This window comes from Sus scrofa, chromosome X (assembly GCF_054392235.1).
Source record: "Sus scrofa isolate SSC_HxYL_T2T_F1_AM1 chromosome X, Sscrofa_HxYL_maternal_Yorkshire_Landrace_v2.0, whole genome shotgun sequence".
Lineage (NCBI taxonomy): Eukaryota > Metazoa > Chordata > Mammalia > Artiodactyla > Suidae > Sus > Sus scrofa.
This window is the reverse complement of record NC_139401.1, coordinates 61,716,065-61,740,480: the sequence shown is the minus strand read 5'-3', so window position 1 is coordinate 61,740,480 and position 24,416 is coordinate 61,716,065. Positions and strand designations below refer to the sequence as shown.

General features: G+C 47.7%; 1 protein-coding gene across 7 annotated transcripts; it reads left to right on the top strand.

The window, feature by feature from the left end:
- The first annotated feature begins 670 nt into the window (after positions 1–670).
- On the top strand, positions 671–20,447 carry LAS1L (LAS1 like ribosome biogenesis factor). Of its 7 annotated transcripts, none has more exons than XR_014835124.1 (14): positions 671–964; positions 1,733–1,858; positions 2,865–2,934; positions 3,734–3,815; positions 4,638–4,922; positions 5,189–5,235; positions 6,083–6,192; positions 8,071–8,156; positions 8,842–9,048; positions 9,405–9,552; positions 10,695–10,757; positions 14,653–15,191; positions 18,057–18,207; positions 20,107–20,447. XR_014835124.1 is itself a non-coding variant. In XM_021080066.2 (14 exons), the coding sequence occupies exons 1-14, from the start codon at positions 774–776 to the stop codon at positions 20,228–20,230; spliced, it is 2,217 nt and encodes a 738-aa protein (XP_020935725.1). In that variant the 5' UTR covers positions 687–773; the 3' UTR covers positions 20,231–20,447. The 7 variants fall into 7 exon arrangements, 3 of the variants coding, with proteins under 3 accessions (XP_020935726.1, XP_020935728.1, XP_020935725.1); XR_014835125.1 differs by having other exon boundaries at positions 8,504–9,048; XM_021080066.2 differs by lacking the exon at positions 10,695–10,757 and adding an exon at positions 8,504–8,554 and having other exon boundaries at positions 687–964.
- The last annotated feature ends 3,969 nt before the right edge of the window (positions 20,448–24,416 follow it).

Genomic DNA, 24,416 nt, shown 5'->3' with positions numbered 1-24,416 from the left:
ACTTAGATACTTCATTTTATTTTTTATTAAAAAAATTTTTTTTAGGGCCACACCCGTGGCATATGGAAGTTCCCAGGCTAGGGGTTGAATCCCAGCGGCTTCTGCAAGCCCATGCCACAGCAACTGGCCAGGTCCGAGCTACTTCTGCTACCTACACAGCAGCTCGGGTTCACCCAGGGATTGAAGCCCGAATCCGAAACCTCGTGGATACTAGCCGGGTTCGTTACCTCTGAGCCACAAGGGGAACTTCTAAAATACTAGATATTTGCTCTGCAGTCCTGCTTCAGGGTCAATATTGTTTTATGAGTCAGGAACTGATTCATAGCAATGAAAAAACATCAGTGCATTTCCAGTACACTGGACGACCGCAATCCCTACCCCTCCTGCCAAGGAGCGCAAACTAAAATTCCTCCTGCACTCCCTCTGGGTCTGGGACAGGAGCCTCTTAACCAGGAAATTAGCGGAACCTTTGAGACTAACGCCTGCAGCTGATACGGTTGCTTTGAGGAAAGAACACTTCCTGTCGTTTCGGCTAGGCTGTTCCCGCAACTTGCGGTTCGGTTGGCCTCCAGTTCTCGCGTTTCGATTTGCTATGCTAACGCTGGGAGGCGGGCTTGCGTCGGGGTCACGCTCTCCCATTGGCTGGTGGTGGGGCTGGAGTGAGGGTAGCACGTTGAGCTGAAGTTAGTTCGGAGTGCGGGGGCACAATTTCTGGCGTCCGGCCCGGTGTCTCGTGGGAATCCTGGACTGAACCGGGTTTGGGTCCTCTGGGGATGGATCGCGTGTGGAGTGCTTGGTGCGGAAAGTCCGTCAAAGAGAAAGGGTTGTCGCCACTCTGGACCCAGCGTGTCGTGGTCGCTTGGCTCAGTAGGGCCGAGTGGGATCAGGTGACCGTGTATCTGTTCTGTGACGACCATAAATTGCAGCGGTACGCGCTGAACCGCATCACCGTGTGGAGAAGCAGGTAAGGCGGCAGGCTTAGTTAGCCCTCCTTGCAGCGCGCTGGTGGTACTTCACCTCTTCATTTGTAGGATTTGCTTAAGGCCTTATTAACCAATCTTCTAAATGCCTAGTCGTCCCCCTACAAGTGGTTTGAACATCGCCCCTCTCCCAAGTTCCTGTGGGAAGGTCGCAGCCAAGCTCTGGCACTAATCCCGTTTGCGGAAAGAAAAGGGGTGTGCCTCGACAGCCCTTTTGTCAAATCAGTGAGCTTTATCCCTAACCTTCTCCCATCTTTGGGTGGGTGCTGGAGGGACCCTTGTGGCTGAGCCAGCCAGGGCTTAAGGAGTAGCACTCTAGAGTGGATTTTTGATTTGAATTAAGAAGGTGGGGATTGGGGGAGCTTGCCTGCAAAACCGTATTTGAATGGGGTGCTTCAGTACAGAAGGTAAGATTCAATTGGGAGCAGATAAGGGGTTAATGTATCTAAGAATAAGGTCTTTTTTAGCTGAATGAGTTGAGGGTTTCAGGGTGAAAGAAAGAGGAGTACCCAAACTTAATTGTTCATTGATTGTGTAGCAGTTAGATATCCTGTGTATATCTTAACCAGCCTCTCATGCCGTATGTAATTGCTGGACATAACCCTCCCTCTTCCTACCTTCTTAATTTGTGTCTGTCCACACGCTTTTGAGCCAGTATATAATTGGAATAGCCTACAGAAGCCTAGGCCCTGAGGTGGAGGGTGGGCCAGTATAAGGGACCTTTATGATGGTGCTGGACTGTGGCCCTTTAGGTTAGGCAACGAACTCCCCCTGGCAGTGGCTTCTACTGCTGACCTGGTACGCTGTAAGCTCATGGATGTAACTGGTGGCTTGGGCACTGATGAACTTAGACTGCTCTATGGCATGGCATTGGTCAGGTAAGACCTACATGGGTAGGGGTAGGGGGTGGCTTTGCGGGTGGGAGTGTGGGGGTAGCACATGATAAGCAAAGTCTGGTTTTGGTTGCTACGTGAAGCAGAAGGTATTGTGTGTCCCTGTGTATGGGTCACCCTGTGATTGCTTAACTTAACAGCTTTTGATACCCCCTGTTAACAGACATTCATCCCTCTTCTTTCCTGAAAGCCTTCTCTCTTCTGTTTTTTTTTTTTTTTTCCCTTTCTTTGGAATGTAGGGTGGGGGTGAGTCAGACTAAGTGATCTCTGTGGGTCTCTTCCAGCTTTGACAGTGTATTTTTCCCCCTTTAATTCTTTCACCTGAGGAAGTTTCCTAAATGGTTCAATGTCCTTAATGTGGATTTTCTAATCCTATCCCAATCTATACCTAGCACTACTCTTTTCCCATTCTCTCTACGAACACTGAATGACTGCTGAGTTGTGGAAATGGAGACATGGCCCGGGAGTTCCTGACTTACAGAGTGACTCAGAGTGGTTCTAGCTGTCTCATGCACATCAGGAAAAAGGTTGCCTCTGAGTCTTCTCATCTGTCAGAGTCTTTTTGCTTATCTAATACTGTTGTTCCCTTTGTCTGCCTTGAGGTCCTCCCTAGCTCTTTTTGCCTTCTCCATCATTTAGCTGTGCCTTCTCCATCATTCGATATAGTCGTCTGTTCTAGCATTTATAACACATTATGTTCTAGGGTAATGTGTTGTATTATGTCATTTATCCTAAACTGAACTCTTCAAGGCCAGAGCAGTGTCTTTATTCATCTGCATGGCTTCAGTACAGGGCAGCCTCTCAGTAAATGTTGACTGGATGGAACCATTCCTGCTCTGGCTGACACCAACTATAAGAACAGGACAGAACAGTCATTGGAAAGGTTGTGAAAATTCAAGGTGTCAGTAACTCAGCAAGGTGCTTTGAAGCCCTGTTGGTTTGAATTAAACAGTTACTTGGGCTGTGCCACTTATTTCTCCCCCAAACTTAGGTTTGTGAACCTTATCTCAGAGAGGAAGACAAAGTTTGTCAAGCTACCCCTCAAGTTCCTGGCTCAGGAGGTGCGTATGAGTAGCCTTGCTCAATTCTCTCTCCCCAGCAGGACTCACTAAATGGGGCATGGGGTGATGTGGGTACACAGTCAAACTAGCTCATCTTACCATTATCAGCCAAGCCCAGCAAGAACCCCAGAGCCTCAGCTTCCACCTTGGAAGTAGTCTTGTACCCTTGCTCATGGTTTCTATCTTTAGTGGGCTTGGCCTGCCCAGCTTGCTGGGAGTAGCCCAGGTGAAGCTGAGGCACCCCAATGAGCCACTAGAATGGGACAAGAAAGAGATGGCAGTTAAACTGCCTGCCCTCTGGTTGCTGACAGTGAGGGAGGAGACAAACTCAGCCAAGCAGGGTGAAAATGCCAGACATCCCTACCCTGAGTGAGTATGTGAAATGAGTAGAAACGTAGAGGGCAGCCAGGTTCTCAGCCATCAAGAGAAACTTCCTGGAAGAAGTCTGGGAGGAAATAAGGAGGGAAAGGGTGGTAGAGGGTACCCTGGGAGAGGGACTGGTACAGACAAGGCAGAGGGAGGCTGGAAAAAGTGATTGTTAATGCTCATTCGCAGGACTCTCTTCGTTGGAGGAGGGTAGTTGGCAGTGTTTTCTGATTTTCAAGATCACCTCTACAGAGCATAAAAAGAATCAGAAGACCTGGTTTCTAATCTTGGCTCTGCATCTAAGATCGGAACTTTCTCTCAGGACCTCACTTTCTCTGTCTATGAAATGAGGAGAAGCCAGGCTAATTAATCTCTGTGGTTCATTCAGCTTTAATATTTTCTAATTTCTACACTCATGCCCTCCCCCAATCAGGTGAACATTCCAGATTGGATTGTTGAACTTCGCCATGAGTTGACCCACAAGAAAATGCCTCATATAAATGACTGCCGCAGGGGTGAGTCCCCAGGGAGTATACCTAGCTAGTACAGCTAAGCCCAGATGCCTGGGCTGGCTGACACTATGGGAAGAGAGAGAGGGAAGGAGGGTCTTCACTGGGATCAGAGCCAAGACTAGGCTGAGCCAAGTGAGGCACTTACAAATTTTAAAAGGGTGTCAAAAGCTCAGTAATCAAGATAAATAATATTTTAATACAGAAGAAAACTCCATGATGAATAAAATATCAAAAATTTTAAATAAAAATACTTTGTATTACTGATTTCTCCTTTTGCTTTGAGCTCCAGTATAGCTTGGTAAGGTACTCTTCTGATCCTGTTTTGACTCAGTTAACTGAGTTTTTTGGCATCACCTTAAATTTTGTGCCTAAGGAGGGAAATGGAGGTGAGTGGGTTGAGAGGTGTGAGCTGTCAAATGTATTGAACCCAGAGGTTTTTGGACAACCCGTCCCAGCTAAGAAACCCTGATTCTGCCTAGCCCCTTCATGTTGGGGAAGCAGATCTAGAAAATGAAAGACTTGGCTAAGGCCATGCAGCTAGCTGGTGGTGCTGTGTCCCTATTCTCCTACTTGCTAGCCCTCTGCCATTTTTAGCATCCCATGTTCAAATCTTGTGTTAGTTTTTTCTAGGAAATGTCTGGTGAGTGAGAGGAGGCAAGGAACAGGGGGCTAACCCAGAGCAAGAAGGGCTATTTGTAGATATCTGAGATTTGTGCCTTCTTGGATCCAAGCCTCTTCCCTGGGGCAAATGAGGCTGGGGACCTGCTAGGAGCTGCTTGCCTGTGGCTGCTACTGTGGCACTGCCTGCCTTCCTCTCCCCCTTAGGCTGTTACTTTGTCCTGGATTGGCTTCAGAAGACCTACTGGTGCCGCCAGCTAGAGAACAGCCTGAGAGAGACCTGGGAGTTGGAGGAGGACAGGGAAGAGACAGATGAAGAAGAACAAGAGGAAGATAAAAACATTGTTGTTGATGACATCACAGAACAGAAACCAGAGCCTAAGGATGAGGAGAAAGGTGCAGAGCTGGATGTCAGGGCTGATGGAGACAGCGAAGGCAACAAAGAGGTTGATCCACAATGGCAAAAGGCTCAGAGACATAAAGAGTTGTATGGTAGGTGTCCTTGGAAGTGCAGAAAGGGGCCCATGAGCTTGGAAGACTGAGGCTTATGGTTGACACTGGTTATTTCCCTGGCTCATCATTTCCTTTGGGAAAAAATTGTGGTCACAGACCATCTTCCTTTAGCCTGTGAAGCATGAGAGCCAAGAATTTGAGTTTCCCAATTTACAGCTCAAGAAATGAGGTGAGGGGGCTTAAAATTCCATCAGGAGCAGGGCTCAGGGCTGGCTTCCCTAACTATTTCCCTATTGCGTTTTCAGAAAGAGCCCGAGAACTGCTTGTATCCTATGAAGAGGAGCAGTTTAAGGTACGTATGTGCCCTTGATTTGGCCTGTTCTTACCTGACCCAGCCATATCTTCCCTCTTTCCAGCTACCTGAGAAAAGTCCTGAGAAGGAATTTGAAAGAAAAGTGGCAAAGCTTGAGGGAACTACTTGGAAAGAGAGAGGGGGGAAATAGGAAGAAGACAAGAGGAACAGAGTCCAGTTGGCTGATCCACCAATGGAAGGGAGCAGATGATGGGAGTTTTTGGATAATCATCCCCACTGGGTGGTAGGGAACAACTGGGTGTAGGTGATTGCATTGCCCTGCAGTACTGCAGCTGATCAGCAGATGGCTCCCAGGGGAACCTTCCTAGATCAGGTGAGCTTGAGGGGTGCTGTTTTAGCAGGAAGGGAGGTAGCTTAGAAGCTCAACCCTTCTCACAGATGAAGAAGTTGATGCCATGGATGAGTGAAGGGATTGGTCGAAGATCACATATGCAGTTAGTGATAGAACCAAGATTAGAACCTAGGTCTCCTGATTCACTTTCTCCCATAACCCATTGATTATTTCCCTTCACCCCTTGATCTAAGGGGTTTTGGCCAACTCCAACCACATGCCCTCATTGAATATCTCAGTATTGGGTTAACTGGTTATTAGGATCCTTGGGGAGTTTTGGGGGATGGGGAAGAAGGGAAAGAAGAATGCCTGGAGTTTAACAGTCAGGATATCTTAGTTGAGGGGCCAATAGGGGAGTTATGGGCCCACCTCTGCATCCCCTGCCCTATCCTCTAAAGGGAGGTGCTGAGATGTCCTGTGAGAAGGGATCCTGGAGGGGCGGGGGAGGGTTGCCTGGCTGAACCATCCTCCTGATGGGAACCTCTTTGCCTGCAGGTGCTGGAGAAATTTAGGTATTTACCTCAGGCCATTAAGGCATGGAATAACCTGTCCCCACCTGTAGAATGCATCCTGGCAGAGCTCAAGGGCATTACATGGGAGAACAGGTGTGTAACTAAATAATTCAGGGCTGCCTACTCTCTAGGGTAGAGCATAACAGTCTCACTGAAATTGGTTTTCATATCCCAGCTTCCCAACCTCTGCTGTAGGCAATCCCAGGGGTAATCCTGACCGCCCCCCCCGCACCCCTGATGGGTGACCATGCATTCTTCATGATCCTCTTCCCCAAGCCCTGCCAGCTACCAGGTGGGGGTTGCCTATTCTGAGTCACTGAAATGTCCAGGAGCAGCAATGTCTACTGTCGTCAATTCCCTGGCCACCTTTGTTCTTCTTTGTCCCGTGGTATATGGAGCTCCTGGCAACTAGAAAAAGCCCTTAATCCTTTGCTTTTTTGCCGCCTCTCCTTTGTCTGATTTTGAGGTAAAGATTTTGAGGTTGGCACTGCTCATCTCTTCTTTTGAACTGCTATTGGAGAGTATCATCATCCCCTGAATAGTTGTGGTTGGGTGGGCGGGGGGCGGGGGCACAGAGGAACGGCTTTTCCAGGGCCTGGATCCTTGAAAGAGTAAGTCTCCACTGGCCCACCCAGCATGGCCACAAGCCTTCTTTTTTCCTCCAAATAGTACATGGTGCAGTCCAGAGCAGACAGTGTCTATCTATCCATTTGTTTCCTAATGGCTCTTTGGGACTTGCTACCTAAATCCAGCTAGAAAGTCCTTTGGAAAGAGGTTAGAAAGAATCTGGGATGGAACAGAGAATATAGGAAGTGATGTAGGTGGCAGACTGGGCCTCGGTGGGAGCTTGCAGTGCAGGTTAGGATTGCCCCTGGCATTTTCTTTATTTCCAGGATGCCACTGGCTCTAAAGGTGTTTTATCAATGTCTTTTAGTCCAGGCTTCTTGGCTGTATCTTTCAGCAAAGGGATACACACACACACACACACACACGTAAAGCAAACATACATACAGCAAAGGGATATATACAGACAGCAAATATATACACATAGCAAAGGGATACACACACACACACACACACGTAAAGCAAACATACATACAGCAAAGGGATATATACAGACAGCAAATATATACACATAGCAAAGGGATACACACACACACACACACACACACACACACACACGCACACACGCACACACGCACTGACCTGACCTGAGGAGATGAAAGATGGATGGAAAGATAGCTGGTAGAGGGGGGGATCTGAGCATGACGACCCTTTAGACATTTAGATATCTTGGGAACTCTTGTTCTCCCTCTCTGCCCAGTCAGCTAGCAGACCCTCTCATAGGGAACTTCTGCCTCTGGAGGAGACAGCTACCTGGCTGTTGCTGGTTTTGGTTTGAGCCTAGATAGAGATGAGGGATTACCTTTACAGCTTGTGCTTTCAACCTCTGTATCTTAGTTCTGGGTTCTTGGAGTCCCTAGGAATGAGGATAATACTTAGTCTAGTAACTGAGTCTCCAAAGTTTCTGCTTCTAAGCTCTAAAAGAGTGCAGCCAGGGAAAGGGGTAGGAGACTAGAGGACTGTCAAGAGAAACAAAGACTGAACAGGAACTATAGTCTAAAAGCCCTTGAACCTGTGACCTCAAGTATTTAATTCCTTTGTGGGCCTGAGACTTTTTTCCACCTGTGCTTTCAGGCTTGTTCAGCCACTGCTGCCCTTGTTATAGTCCTTAGATTAGCATGTGCTCAGTAAATGCTTGTTTAAAACCCATTGATCCCAGTCTCTGGCTCAGCCACTGCCTCATATCTCAAGCCTGAGATCCATCTCTCAACTGCCTTCCTTCTCCCCTACCCCATACTGGTTTTCCCTTTGACCCAGAGATATTAGCTGCCTTAGGAGGGGATAGGGGAGTTGGAAAGGATCTTCTGCCTGCTTCAGTTTACTTAATTAAGTGTCCTCTTGCTCCAGGGATGCTGTGCTAGATGCTTTTCTGGATGACGGCTTTCTCATCCCCACATTTGAACAGTTGGCAGCTTTGCAGATAGACTATGAAGGTAGGGTCCTGGAAGCTCACTGCAGCCTTAGGGTACTGTGTATCCTGGGCAAGAACATCAGGGGTGGGCTGGGTGGCCCTGGACTAGGGGGTAAGGGCTGTTTCTTACACCATTCCATACCTACTGGAAGCCCCTCTTGGCTGAACAGAACATGTAATCCCATTGATAAGCAGTTGTTGGGCTATTCTTTGGTGGCTTGGAATTGGGTGGGATGGGGTGGGGTGGGGGTGGGGATCTTAATGTTATTGTGCTATGTTAATTGTGATTTAGCCACTTGCTAGAGAGCTAGAACAGCAAAACTGGAAGGGCCTTGTGAGGTCATCTAGTCCAACATCCTCATGTTACAGATGGGCAGACTGAGGTCCAGAGAGGGGAAGGTACTGACCCAAAGTCACACAGTGAGTTATTGGCAAAGCTAAAGTTAGAACCAGAGTTCTTTTTTCTTTTATACTCTCATTTTGAGTCAGTTGTTTGCCAAACACTAACTGGTTTTTCTCCCCACTGTTCTGCTCTCCTCTTTTCTCCTGTTCTGCGGTGGCAACTCTGTTGTTGTTGGTGGGGCCCTTCTTCTCCCTCTCACCTTCCCTCCCTCCCCTCTTTCCCTTTCTCACCCTCTTCTCTGCTCCTCTCCTCCCTCCCTCCCTTCCTCCCCTTTTCCTGTCAATGGTTGTTTCTCACAAACCAGAAAACATAGACTTGAGTGACGTCCTGGTGCCAAAGCCGTTCTCTCAATTCTGGCAGCCCCTGCTCAGGGGCCTGCACTCCCAGACCTTCACACAGTCCCTGCTGGAGAGGATGCTGTCTGAGCTGCCAGCCTTAGGGGACACCGGGATCCGGCCCACCTACATCCTCAGATGGACTGTTGAACTGATCGTGGCTAACACCAAGACTGGTGAGGGAGATTAGCCCTAGCCCCAGGGCCTAATGCAGCCCGGTCAGGAACATCTGCAACTGTCCTCAGCTCTCAGCTGTGTAGAACCTGGTGGACACATCCCTTGTTAAAGTGTTAGGTCCGCCCAAGAGGCCCTGCAGCAGCAGTGGACAAATCTCCCTTCACATTTTTCTTCTCAGAGCCAAGTAAACCGGGCTGGGGCAAAGAGCCCTGAATGCTTTGAGCATTTGGGAGGTATAGAGTTGGGAGTTGAAGTCTGGGGGTACGGGGAGGGATAGGGCCAATCTTTTCAAGGTACAAGATTGGGAGGGGGGGCTTTCTAGTTCCTTCTCCTCAAGCCCTCTCTTCTCTCTCAGGCCGGAACGCCCGCCGATTTTCTGCAAGCCAGTGGGAAGCAAGAAGGAGCTGGAGGCTATTCAACTGCTCTGCTACCCTTGACTGGCCCCAGGTGGTCGAGTCCTGCTTGGGCTCACCTTGCTGGGCCAGCCCCCAACTCCTTCAGCTGTAAGTCTCTTGAATTCCATCCGGTAAGAGGGTGAGACCCTGAAAGCCTCCAGGCTGCACAGCCATGAAATGGCAGAGTTGGACAAACCCTTGCAAGGACACCTAGTTCTATCCCCCTCCTACTAACAGATGAGAAAACTGAGTCCCAGAGAGGGAAGGGTTAGGTTATTCTTGCCTAATCTTGCCTAAGATCTTGCCTGAGACAAGGCTGAACTGAGTCCAATATGAAAATGGGCAAGACATCCTCCCACCTGCAGAGTGCTTAGCACAGTGGCCTGTACAGAGTAAGTGCACAATAAATGGTAGCTGCTATTTATTATTGAACCTATTCTTCTGACTCTATGCCCAGTGCCATCTCTATTATTTTCCCCAAAATATACCTCTTGTAGGTGCTTCTGACTCTATGCCCAGTGCTATCTCTATTATTTTCCCCAAATATACCTCTTGTAGGTGCTTAACAACCCTTCAGTGGCTCCCTATTGCCTTCTTAATGATGTCGAGGCTTCTGAGCCTGATACTCAAAGATCTTTCTGATTCTGCCCCAGCTTATCATGATAACCATACCTCCTGTGATTCCCCCTTACCCAATCCACCCTGGGTGCTATGGTTAATCTGAATATTACACTGGTTCCTATAAATATATGTGGTTGTCTCCCTTTGCTTTTTTCTGTCATTACCTGACCCAAGCCACTTCCCTCATACTCATGGAAGGCTTTATCACTCAATTCTCTTCCTGCTTTCTGGAGCAATATCTATTTCATTTGAGTGACTCATCTGACACTGCAGCTCTTAAACTCCAGTGACCTTCATTCTCCACTACACTCAGAAACCCATTTCCATCACTCAGAGCTTTTCCACCTCTGAAAGCTTACATGCCAGCATTCCACTCGGTGACCACCCTCTCTTGTCGTTACAGTTCTTACTGTTGGCATCCCTTGACATCTGCTCTTTGCCTACATCCAGACCTCCATCTCTTCATTTCTTACCTTCCTCAACCTTGCTTACCCTCAGTCCTATCTGTGGTTGATCACTTTAGCCACCTGTCATCAGCACCCTCAGCTCTGCCTATCCTTTGGCTTATCTGACTTGCAAACCCCTGAGCTGGAATTGATCCTGCCTACTCTGCTTCTCCCACTCCTCAGCCCAGGTAGCTGAGCTCTGCTGGAGAAAACTACATAGCCCTGTGGATTGCTGCCACTGCAGAGGTATGATTTTAATCTTGGACCAGGCCTCAGTTCTGCTTGTTTGTCTGAACTTTTACTTGTTTTCTACCCAATTTTTCTCCTGTTCCCTGACTGTTCTAAACCCTTTCCACTTACCTCGAGCCCCTCCCCCTCTCCCATTTCACCCTAGCTTCCTAGAGCACATGAGGGCCTCCAGCAGGGGCCCCTCCCTGAGTTCCAGCCCTCCTGAACTGATCTGCCGCTACTGTCAACATTGTTGCCAGTCTCCGGATGAGGTGGCCTTGCCCAACCTCAAAGGCTACTCCTTTACCTGTGCTCTGGAGCTACCTCTGCCAGCATCACTGGGGCCTCACCCCAGCCTCTCCCTTGCTCTACTGGCTCTTGCTTTTTGACCTGCGAATGTGCCTGAATTTTTGTCATCTTAAAACAATTGACTCCAACACAAGCAAAATTTTTTTTGACCCTTCATCCCTCTGTTGGGTTATCACCAGCTTATCACTCCTTCCCCCCTCCCATCAAAACATCTCAAAAGAGTAGTCTATACTCAACAGTCTCAGTTTCCTCACTACCTTCTTACTCCTCAAGCTGCTACAATTTGGCATTCACCTCCAGAGTTGCTTTGACCTAATTTACCAAATTCAGTGGGCCTTTGTCCATTGCTGTGTCTGCTGCATTGATGCTTTTTACCAATCCTTCCTTGAAATGCCCAGGCTTTTTTTTTTCCTAGTTCCTATAAAGTACCAAGGCCTAAATCTCTTTATCTAGTCCAGTCCCTTCCCCCAAGATTCAGCTGCTTGTATTTGACTGCATACCAGATATCTCCCCTTGGATGGCCTCCAGGTACCTTACTGTGACTGAAAGAGCATTGGTCATCTTACTCCACCTCAGCCACAAAGTGATCTTCCTCCTCTGCTCCATCTCATTCAGTGGTGAGATCTACCCTGTCATGTTGATTCTCTCAAGTAATTCTCAAATCTGAGATTTTGTGTTGCTGTTTCTATGTCCCCTAGTGTCTCCTTTCCTCTGTTAGACTAAACTTTCCAAGGGCAAGAGCTCTGCATTAGCCATCTGTGCCCCAGCACACCGTACAAGTCCAGGCCCCAAATGGTCCTCAGTAAATGTTGTTGAACTAAACTGTACTCTGCTGTCTTATTGCCAGCAGAGCTGCTTGGTGGGAGCGGACTCCATGCCTGAGGAATAAATGAAGTGGGAGTCTGGATGCTAAGACTGTCTTAGTCCCCTGATCTTCCCATGGAATCAGAAAGTCTTTCTCGAACCTTGATGACATTTGGGACACAGTAGTAGCTTATAAGAGAAAAAAAAGTAGCCTTGTTGACAAAATCACTTAGTGCAAGACAGGAGATGGTACTGAACCAAACAGCCAAATCTCCTGTTTTTGTGTGCTCTAGACTGGAAGTGATATGAATTGGTGGGAAATTGGGAGGAGAACCAAAAAGTCTCAGAAGCATTTGGGTACTTCCAGCAAGAAAAAGAATAAAGGAAATTTCAAAGTCCAAAAAAAAAATCATGGCATGTGTATGTATGTAATGGGGGGAGGGAATGAAAATAGCAGCATGGAGAGGTTTAGATAGGTGGCCTTCAAGGTACTTTCCAATCCCAAGTACCTGCAGAAGCTGCTGGTCTTGGAGAAGCCTGGACCACGGAGATCTCCAAACCCAAGCATAACAGAGGGATGCAACACATGCCAGCAATAACAGTGACTCACTTGGGTACAGTTTCTTGTGCACAGATCCTGCCTTTCCCAGATCATAAGTGAACCTAGGCATGATCACTCCATTACACAGATTGGGAAATGGGATTTTCCCAGGTATTATGCTGCAAGTCAGTAGCAAGTCTGCAAGTCAGAGCTAGGGCCAGAAGCCAGAATCCACATATCCTGTGCTTACTCCTGTGCTCTTTCTACATTAAATTACACATACAGAACTTGACATTTGTTTTCCCCAGAGGAAAAATAGAAGATACCACTGGCGATTAAGTGTTAGGCATGGTACTGTGTTTGTTCACAGAAGCTCTTTCATTTCATTTGACACAACAGTCTTTGGAGGTGGAGATAGTTACACTCTTATTTGACAGATAAGACATTGAGTCTCTGCTGGTGGTGGGACAGGAACTTGGGCCCAGGTCTTGTGAGTCCAAGATCTGCTTTCTTTCCACCAGCCTGACCTGTGACCTTCTCAGTCCTGAGCTATGACCAGACAAACCTGAGGAAGTAGGTAGATTTTAAGATTCTTGTCACCCCTGAACCTCAGTGGTCAGATTAGACAGCTCAAGAGTGGGTAGGTAATAATAAACAGTGGTAATATGGCATCTTGCCTGGGAATATTTATTATTAATCATACTAATGGACCATAGTAAGAGGGAAGAAAGTTCCTCTCTGGCTTTTCCTCTTACTAACAAGGCTGGAAGGTTTTTGAGAACTTCCCTCAGCCAGCCTATATCAATTTAATTTGAGCCAGTACCCACTTGGAATATGAAATTAGCCCTGCCGAGAGGGCCCCCTAGTCTCCCAGTGGGGTCAGTAGCTCCCAGCCCTGCCCCCAGCAGCCAGTGACCAGCAACCACACCTGTGTAGCCAGGCTACATCTGGGGCCCACTGAGCACGTGACCCTTCTGTGAACAATCTGGTTCAAACTCAATACATCTAGAAGGAAACTGTCCATCTGTCCACCCTACCCATGCCTCTAGCAGTGATCAGGTGCCTGGTAGGTGCCTGGTTCTCTGTGAGACTCTGCAAGGGGTGCTCACACTCTTCCGCCCCAGGAGCTCTCTTTCCCAACGGCTCTGTATCTTTGGTGGTTTTGCTGTTAGTGCCGTCCTTTGTGTGCACGATGTCATCATCTTTAACTCTCTTCTCCTTGCCCCTTACCATCTGGTCACCAAGCCCTACTCTCTGTCTGACTGTCTTTCACAGCTTTTCTCACTCCCATCTCTGCTGCCAGTGCCCTGGGTCAGCCCTCAGCCAAGTCTCCCTGGTCTCACTGTCTCCAGGCTGCCCTACTCAGGCTATCTTCCACATGAACACCATGGTAATCTTCAGAAATGCAAGCCTTCACCTGTGCTCAGAGATGTCAGGTGACCCCCTCCACCAACACCCACACTTAACCTTCACAGGCTTCTCTTGCTCTCCCACAGCTCCTCAGCACAACCCTTTCCCTTGAACCAGGCTACTTTCACCTCATGCACACAGCCCGGTGTGCTTGCTCTTGTCTCTGCACGGGTGTGCTTGCTCTTGTCTCTGCACGAAGCCCTCCCTTGTTCTCCTGCCTTCCTTGTGCTCTATGCCTCCCCTCAGCCCCTGTAGTGTCCAGATCTGTAGTGCTCATCTGACCTCCCTCCCACATCCTGCTGTGTCTTGTCAGCTGGTGCTTTTTTTTTTTCTTTTCCTCCATTCCTGGCTGGGCTACAGATGCTCCCAAAAAGGGATCACACTTTGTGTTCCATGCAGAAGGAGCACGGCACACATCCAGGCATAGCTTTGGAGCTTAGGATAGATTGCTCAGCTAAAGAGAAGGATCTGCCGTTCTCATGTTCAGCCCTGCAGGCCTATTAGCTGGCTTGTGTATTTGAATAACATTTCAGTACGGATTAATAGCTATCATTTATTGCATGCTCACTATGTGCCAGGCATTCTGTGTGATCCATCTTATTTACTTTTCTCAACAACCCTCTAAGTTAGGTGTTGTTATCATCCTCATTTTACTGAGAATGGAAATGAGCCACAAAGATGAATTATATGAAGTCCACGGTCCTCTTATATCTGTGTTCTGTCTGATCTACTGTACCGCCTTTCAGAGGCAGGTCTAGAAGCTCAGAGAACAAATTCAAACTAAAGTGTTGGAGTATAGAGTGACTTGAGATTTTAAATCTTTCTTATCCCATCCCTCCCTTTGCTCAGCATCTTCAAAGCCATGGGTCAGGTCCTGCCAGACCAAGAGCAGGAGAAACTGCTGCGCATCTGTTCCATTTATACCCAGAGTGGAGAAAACAACCGGGCACAGGAGGGCTCAGAGGCTTCCCCCATTGGAAAGTCTCCATACACACTAGATAGCCTGTATTGGATCCTCAAACCAGCTGGCTCAAGCTCTGGGCCTGAAGGAGAAGCCCAGCAGCAGGAGAAACAGGGCAGCTTTAATGATGTCAAGGAAGATGAAAGGGAGGAGAAAGAGGTCTTGGAAGACCAGGCGGAAGAGGAGGAAGAAGAAGAAGAAAATAATGAACAGAAGTGGGAGGAGGAGGAAGAAGATGATGACGATGATGATGATGATGACGATGACGATGACGATGATGATGATGATGATGACGAGGAGGAGGAGGAAGACAGGATGGAGCTGGGGCCTTTCTCTGCAGAGGAAGAGTCTCCCACTGCTGAGCATACAAGACTCCTGGCCCAGAAAAGAGGAGCTTTGCAGGGCTCTGCATGGCAAGTTAGCTCAGGTGAGAAGCCTGATAACCACTTTCTGCCCACATCTTTCTTCCCTCTCTGGCTGGCTCTTGAGGCTTCTCTTTGCCCAAGAGAAAAGATGGGAAGTAGCCAGAGTGAGGCAAACCTGGGAGGCAGCCTGGTGTATGTTTGACAGCAGACTTCCCTCCCCCTTAGGATGGAGTATGTGAGCGCCAGGAACCTTAACACCATCATGCTGCCAGCTGCCTCATTCAGAGAGTACATTCAGAGGGACTGGTGTGGGTGTGGGCATTGGGCAGCAAAACACAGAGAGCGAGAGTTAGGCAGTGGATATTATGTATGATTCTGTGTGTTTTTCATGTGCGGTGATCAGGAGCAGGGAGCCCAAGAATAGTACTTTCTATGTATATGTGTATGGGCATGTGACTGCCTGGTGGTAATGTGACAGGATTTTACTATGTGTATGAGAAAGAAGGGACCCAGGGACATTCAGTCAGAGGAAGTGGAAGAAAGATCAGAAGGATGAGAATAAGGAGCAGTGCAGTTTATTGGTGAGTGTACAAGTTAGTAAGATAAAGCAGGGAAGGAGCAGAGGGGTTGGATGTTAGTTGGCGGAACTTGAATCTGGTCCTCCCAAGGGTGGTTTTTCGAGTGCTCTCATTTAGGTTGGGGAGCAGGAACCTTAAGGCAGGGGGATGCGGAAGGAATGAACAGTCTGTGCGCGCATGGGTATGTGTATATATGTGTACATACTGGAGGAAAGGGTAGACATGGGGCACACCTGTGTGATGGAGCCTGGAGGAGGGAGGACAAACAGCCAAGTCTGGGTGTGGTGGATGGGAAACTAGTAATAGAAGTGGGAAGGCAGTGAAGGAACTTAGGGGAAAGTTGGAGTCTTTGCCCTTATGTGGACCTGTGTGTGAAAGGCCTGGGACATAAAGACCCTGAGTGCTAGGGTTAGTAAGTGAATGGGTGTGTGAAGTGAATGTGTGAATGGGTGTGTTCCTGCATATGCTGGACAAACCAAGGCACGGTGACTGAGAAATCTCTTAGGGCAAGAAGGGCTGTGTTTGTGGATCTTTGTAATTGGCCAAAGGAAGAGGCTTTGACTCAAGCAGAATTGTGATTGTGTGTGTGTGTAAGTAGGGGTTGTGAAAAGAGAAAATGTGAATTAGGCTATATGTACATCTTGCACACATGGTCATGTATGTTTTTGGAAGAGGAGGCAGAGTTGCTGAGACCCATGGGGACCAGGAGATAATCTGTATGAGGGAGAGAAGTGGATTCAGTGAGAGAGAATGGAAAGGTGCGAGAATAGGCAGTGAGACAGCCATCCAGAGATAGTTTGTATGGTCTGTGCTATCACTGAGAGGACACATACAAGTGTTATCAGACTGGAGAGGCAGGGGCAGTGATGCAGACAGGGCTGGGAGTGTTAGTAATGGGGAGGGAAAATGTTTAGGTCATTGACAGACATGAGGGGAGTGGTCCCTTATACAAAGGTGTCTTTATGCATAGGGCAATCCAGGAAGTTAAGAAAGACACCACTTCCTTCATGTAAGAGAGCCAGAGGTGGGGGGGATGGACAGGCAGTGGTACAACCTTTCTTCAGGGGATTCTTTGAGTAGCATAAAAAGCTAGTCCAGAGTTGATAATTTCTGGAATACCAGGGGCATTATGACAGGGAAAATTCTTTGGATACCAGGGAGATAGAGGAGGCCAGAAACTGGATCTACTTGGAAGGGCTCACCAGTGAAGGCTTCACTTGAAAACATTGGATGTACTGGTGTAAAGAGGAGGAAGGGACTTAATGTAATACTGGGTGGAGGTTATTTAAGTCATAGGGCAGAGGGTGTGGGGAGTATGGTCCATTCTGAAGTGGAGTATCTAAGAAGTGGGTGAGGAGTGGTTTGTGAATGTGGAAAGGCTAGGGCATTGAAATCATTCCCTCTCCTCCTTGCTGTTGCTTCCTGTGTATGTGTATATATACATATATGGAGATGCAGAGATGTTAAGCTTCCTGTTTTGTGTGCCTGTGCATGAGAAGTATGAGGGGGAAGGAATAAAACTAGGAGCATTTGTTGAGTGGAAGATATGGTCTCTGTGCTTATGTATGTATATTTAGGCAGTATAAGGATATGCAGTGGGAGAGCCCTTCCCTAGAGAAGGGATGTTTGTGTGTGCATTTGTGGGCAACAAGATTTTGCAGGGGGAGCATAATACCTCTTTTTTGAGTGTTTACCCTGAAGTGGTATGTAGGCAGGTATGTATATCTCTCAAAGCAAAGCCAATAAGAAATGATACATCACTAAGACATGCGGGGGGGCGGGCAGTGGGGGAGTGGAGGTTGTGTGTAGATGTGTAAGATATGTAGGACACTCAGATACACTAAGGTATCTTTGAGTCTGGGAAGAAGGTGCAGTGAGAATTCTGGGGCATTCAGACTTTCTAGGCTATATGTACATGAGTGTGAGTGTGTGTGTAAACGGGGATGATGATGACCAGTTGAGGCAGTGATACAGCCAGGTATGAAGATGTCATTGTCTTTTTCTGTGTAGGAACATGTTTGGGGAAGTGGCAGAAGAACAGAGAGGAAGAAAAATATCTGTAGTTGTGCATGGTATGCAGGGTGGGTGGGTTGTGGTGGGGGTGCTGCATATGAACACGTAGAAGGGAAGAAGGGCCATGAAGAGTGTAAGGAGGAGTGTGGAGGGTGGGAAACACAAAGGTAGAGAGGAACTCATGAGAAATGGCACAGAGAGGAGTGAGGCTGGAGGTGCATAGAGATCCTATGCTGAGCAGGCTAAGGTAGGTGGGTGGATGGACAGGGTAGGTGTGCCTGTATACCCATCTGAGAACTAGCTGATCAGCCCTCTCTTACCCCTTCTGCTCCACAGAAGATGTACGGTGGGACACCTTCCCCTTAGGCCGAATGCCAGGACAGACTGAGGACCCAGCAGAGCTTATGCTGGAGAATTATGACACCATGTATCTTTTGGACCAGCCTGTTCTAGAGCAGCGTTTGGAACCCCCAACATGCAAGACTAGGTGAGTACCCATAGCACTAGGATTTCTCATCCCTTTCTCTGCCTCCTGTAGGAGATAGGGTGGAAGGGATGGATGAAGGGAGGGAGACAAGGAGGGAAGGACACAGAGTAGGGTAGGTCGGGGAGGCTGCTATACCCAGTCAGGGCCTAAATCAATCGAGTGTAAGCTCCAATGCCTGACTGGGCCCTTGCCAGGTCTCCCAGCCCCTATTGTGGAAGACCAGCGAGGCAGCCACACATAACTGCCTCTCAAATTGCATTCAGTTTGTGTGTGTTTATGTGTGTGTGAGAGAGAGAATGAGCAAGAGAGTTTGTGTTTATGTATGTGTGTGCATACATTTTAGGAAAGGACAGGTCCATAGTTTTCAACAAATTTCTCTAAAGGGTCCACCACTCCTAAAAGATCAAGAACAGCTCTAGTCCAACTTCTTCATGTTCCTTAGGAGAAACTGAGGCCCAGAAAGAGGAAGGGATTTGTCCAAAGGTGCACAGTATAATCATTAGGTCTCCTTGCACTGTCCAGACATCTTGGTAGCAAGGCCTATGCAGGGCTCCATGCTGTCCCTCAAAAACTCGCCTCTGGATCACAAGCGTAGGAGCCCTTGTGTCATCAGGGAGCCAGGAACCAAGCAGCTCTTGCTGAGGGGCTCTGCTGGTAACACAAAGAGCCCGTTCAGAGGGCCTGTACATTCCAGAATGCAGGGCCATTGTGACCAGGAGAATCTTGTGAGTACCAGAGAGAGACCTCTGTGGGCCCATGAAACAGTGTCTGTCCCTTTGCCACCTACCCGCTTCTTGGGAGATGAGCCCCTTTTCCTTTAGACATTTAGAAAGAGGGCTGTGGAACCCAGAGGCCAGGCACAAGGCAGTGTCATGGACTCTCTGTCCTTGACCAGGGGTAGTAGGCCTCTTACAGAGGAAAGGAGGCAGGTGGGGTATCCATATGGTCTGTAGTTGGGAGTGGGGTCCACATATATGTCTTAGAGACAGACCTCCTCCCTCTTGAGTCAGGCTGTCTTGAACATCAGGGTAGGTAGGGATATTAAATCCAGAAGGCCCAGTCCCACACCCTGTAGTAGGGAGACTTAGCTAGAGTGAACATGCCCACCTGTGCTCCTTGTTTCAGCTTTACCCCCGACTTGGCTACGTGGCCTTGAGCAAGTCCCTTTTCATCTCTGAGCCTCAGTTCCCTTGTCCATGAGATGGTGGGTGATGGGAGGGGATGGGGCTAGATCATCTCTAAGGGTTTTTTTAGCTGCAGTGGTATAACCTTGGATTTGCCTGAGGGGAATAGTGGTGGCTTTGTTCTCAGCTGTCACCCTCATCTACCTGAAAGGACTTTTGACCTGCAGGAAGCAGGGGAAGCAGGAGTGTTCTGAGCAGGGCCAGGGAAGGGAGAAGCCAGTCTTCTCCCTAGAGTAATTTTGCAGTCCTGAGTTAGGATCTGAGCCTATCCCTGCAGCTTAAACCTGGCCTTGGGCTTCTTAACCAGCTATTGGAGTGGAAGAGGTCCAGCCCAGTGTCCCCAAGATAACGGTCTTGGAAGAAATACTGTTAACACAGCCACTTTCAGTATACCGTCCTGGAGGTGGGGTGGTGTGGGTCTCCCTTTCCTACCTCAGCACAAATAGCTCTACTTTAATCTGGTTTATGTACTGAGGTTCTATATAAAGTTTCATTTGAAAAGTTCCGTTCATTTTCTATTCCCCCAACTGATGAGAAGGCAGAGCTACCCCTGGGGCCCATCTTGAAGTGGTTTCTTGGGTTTGTTCAAGTGTATTTGTAAAGTCAGGCATATGGGAGGGCCTCCTCATATAGACATAAACATCAAGCATGCTTAGGCCCTCCAAAGCCTAATGCTGCCTCCTTCCCTGACCACATGCCTCCCCTCTCTCTCCAGCACCCTGGGCCTGAGCTGTGGTGTTAGCAGTGGCAATGGCAGCAACAGCAGCAGCAACTTGGAAGGCCTTCTCTGGAGCCAGGGCCAACTTCACAGGCTCAAAACTGGCCTGCAGCTCTTCTGATGCCTGCCCTGGTGCAGATGTTCACCCAGTGCTGCTGGGACCGCAGCCTCCCCCTTCTCCCCCCTCCCTTTGGTGCACCTGATGCTCCATGAAACAACCTAGGAAACAGCCTGCAACAGCTGCATCAGCTCAGTTTTCCATCATGGTGGAATTTTGAATATGTTTTGTTTTGAAAAACAATAAATAGGCAACTGTTGTTTTGGTGTTGGTGAGGTGAGGGGCTGTGTACTTTTTCCTTTATTCTGGGGGCTCCAGAGAAGATGGGATCATAACAGAACTTTGAGCAGGAGCTGGGTCCTTAGGCTCCTTGGGCTCACTTCCACTCATACCTTTTTTCTGACAACAGTTTTCACTCCTCATTGAAATGCCATGTGGAGCCAGCTTAGGAAGCATCAGGCCCCGGAAGAGACATTATTGGCCATAGAGCCCAGTCAAGCTCAGAACTTCCCTGACAGCCGGAAGACCCAGATCGCTGTTGCTCGCTTACCCAACAGGATTCTGGCTCATTTCCCTACCTGTTCTCACTTGACACAAAACAGCAGTTGAAAGCCAAAGGGAAACCTCTTTCTTTGTCACTTTTCTACTCCTTTTGCCTAGAAGAATGGACTTCCCTCTTGTGGGCATTGGGACAGAAAAATGTCTTTAAGGAACGATTTAAGGAACACCCAGTTCCTTCAGACATTCAGAGTGCCTCCCTTGTCAGCCCAGAGCTGCCAAGAGAGAAAGATGAATAAACTGTGTTCTCACCCTCAGAGCCCTCTGCCCTGTGAGACAGGACAAAGGGCATCAATTATGATAATCTGATGCCTTTGCTAAGTGCCTTAAGAAAACTCCAGTATGCCACAAGTGCTTTGTTTTTCTCAAAGTGATATTTCAAGGATAGTGGTTGACAGGTTAAGACTGGCTACAGTATCTCTTACCCCTACTCAGGAGAGTGATAGCTGGGTAAGAGAGTGGGCATCTCTGTGGGGCTAGTGTGTGCCCAGTTAAAGTGAAACAAGGGACAGAACTAGCCACATTCCAGCCAAGAAGCTGGCTCAAGAAGTGGTTTAGCCTAGGAATGATGGAGAGGGAGTATGCTATAAAAATGCCAATTGTTAGTGGAAATGTCCTGCCAGAGCCCATTCAAAGGTTTAAACTTGAGTAAGGACCCCTAGAGAGTCCCCAACACTTCAAAGTATATACTGCACGTCTTTGTGGGTATGTGTATATAATCATTTTTTTCTAGAGGTAGTCCACAGATCTAATCAGATTATTGCAGGGGTCCATGAACCCAGCAGCCCCAAAGGGTTAAGGCATGGGCAGAACAGTTTCCTGCACTGGTCAGTTTCCCTCCAACTCCTCCCTCTTTCACCAAATGCTAAGTCTTACCATTGTGGAATGTCAGAGCTAAAGAAGCCCTCAAGGTGCATCTAGGCCACATCTAGTCAAGGGATTTGCAAATGTGCATTCTGAGACACCAGCTCAGCATCTGTTCTATGGGGAGATGGTATTGCAAGCTCTTGATTCCCTTCCAGCACTTCTCTAGAGCAAGTCTGGATTTTATCCTTTGTATATGTATTGATACTGTACATTAGATTTTTTTTTTTCAAAATGGGCTTTGCTTGGAAAAGCTTGGAAATCCTAGTTTTAATCTAGCCCCTTATTTTATACATTGAGACACTAAGACTGAGAAAAAGGGAAGGAATTTGCCCAAGGGCACAGAACAAATTAACAGCTTGATGTAGATTCATGGTTTAACAGCATTACCTGTTAGACATGCAAATTATTGAGCCCCACTCCTGATTGGATCATAAAAGTTAAGGATAGACAGCAATCTGGTTTAACAACCTTTAAGTGATTCTAATGCACTCTGAAGTTTGAGATGCTCTGGTATAGAGGGAAAAGCTACCTAAAAAACCTAAGTTCCAGGCAAGCACCAGCACTAAATGAGAACAACCTTGGGCAAATCATGCCACAGTTTCTTCATCTGTAGAAGGATCAAAAAAGATAACAGATGTGAAATTGCTCTCTAAACATTTTCATGCTTTATATGTGAGTAGTGTGAATTCATGCCAGGGTTGGCAGGCCTTGAACTCAGAACTCAGGTGTCCATATAAGCTAAGACAAAGTGCTCTCCCCTGGCCCTCAAAGATTTACCTAAAGATGAGAAGTGAGCTACCTGGAGCTCATTTCTACTCCAGGTCCAGGGAGAATAAGAACCAAGGGTCAGTGTTCGCTGGGGTCCTCCTGAAACCTCGGATTTATAAAACCAGGTCCCTGGGAAGGGCTGCTTCTAATAGTGTGGGGTGGGGGTAGCTGATGAGGGAGGGGGTGGGGGAGAATGGGCCAGGAAGCAACCTTAGCCCAGAGCCCTTGGACCTTCTCCTTGTGTCTAGAAATCAGAGACTGATTAGAAAAAGTCTTTGAACTGTACACATTTAACTGGGGTACAGGATTTGGGGTCAAGGGAAAGGAGGATTGATTATACTGCTATTCAAAAATAGTAATTGAGAGTCACCCCTCCTGTTACGATATAATTCATCAGTGATGAAGTACATGGTTCCTGTCCCTAAGGAACTTCTTGTTTTGTAAGGGGTCTTCATGTCAATGTAATTATAACAGAGTGACAAGTGCTAAAGTAGAGCTATTGTTGGAGATGCCTGCAAGCCACCCCCAACCCAGGGGGGAAGGTGGACTAACAATGTCTGTCCAGTTTAATAAAGGAGGTGACATCAGCAGTAAGTCTTCAAAGGCAAGAGTTTTACTAAGTCAAAGAATGGAAGTAAGGTAAAAGCCTGGAAAATAAGAAAGAGCATGACAAGTTGGGGTACCAGGGAAGAGTCCAAGATAGTGGAATATGGGTTAAGTGAAGAACATGGGAGGTCCTGAGGCCAGAGGTAAGCTAGTGCAGGATTTGGTCAGACTACTTGATTTTCCACCTACTTGATTAGGGAGAGGCATTGACCATTGAATTGTCTCTTCTCAAAATTCTAATTATTCTTATTATGTCCCCTATCCTTACACTGTCACTGTGCTCTAAGAAAGTCTTAATTTATTAATTTGTTCTCTAAGCGTGTTTCAGTCCTTTACTACAGTGCAAATTCCAGAAGACAGGACCTGTTTCCTCCTTTTCTTTCCCTCTCTAGCCCAGTATAGATAGGCCAAGCCCCTATTTGTTAATCAGTAATGAGAAATGTGAGAGGAGGCAGCAAGAGTAAAGAGACAGAAGAGGAAAAGGATGGGGAAAGATCAGCACTCTTAATCCCAAGTAGAATGATTTAAAAAAAAAGATACTCTCTCAGATCCACGAATACTAGCCTCTTTCAAAGTTTCCTAGGCTGGGCTCCCCTGCAGCTACTGTGTCCACTTCTGCCTTTAGACGACAACTGGCCTCTACTGTTGGAGGATGGGGGGAAAGTGATGAGTTGGAGGCTCCAGAGAGGCCTAAGAGAAGAGAGAGCAAACACCACTGTGATAAAGGGCTCACAGGCCTGAGAACAATAAAACCTGGAGTTCTCTTCCTGGCTTGCCACACACTTCCTGTCCAGCCTTGGTCAAATCTCCACTTTTTTTTTTTTTTTTTTTTTTTTTTGGCTATTTCTTGGGCTGTTCCTGCGGCATATGGAGGTTCCCAGGCTAGGGGTCGAATCGGAGCTGTAGCCACCGGCCTACGCCAGAGCCACAGCAACGCGGGATCCGAGCCGCGTCTGCAACCTACACCACAGCTCACCGCAACGCCAGATCGTTAACCCACTAAGCAAGGGCAGGGACCGAACCCGCAACCTCATGGTTCCTAGTCGGATTCATTAACCACTGAGCCACGACGGGAACTCCAAATCTCCACTTCTTGATGCCTCAGTCCCCATACACATAACCTGATGGAGTTCATGCAGCTTAGCACTCCCCCTGTGACTTCTCTGTGAATTGTAGAGGGGAAACAAGTTGTTTACAGAAATAAGCCTGGGCCCTGAGTCATCTACAGTAGTAAAGGACCTGTGGGAAACACCAATTGATTAGCATTTATAGTTGTGTTAGTATACAAAAATTAAAGGGCATGTGTTTACTGTGATAAAATTCTGATGAACTTATTTGGGGAAATGCAAAACCCAAGAACAGAAATCTAATTTTTTAGGAGCTGAGTGTGTGTGTGTATGTAGGTGTAGCATGGCTTTTATTGATGTTCTTAAAGAAACAGAGCCACTAG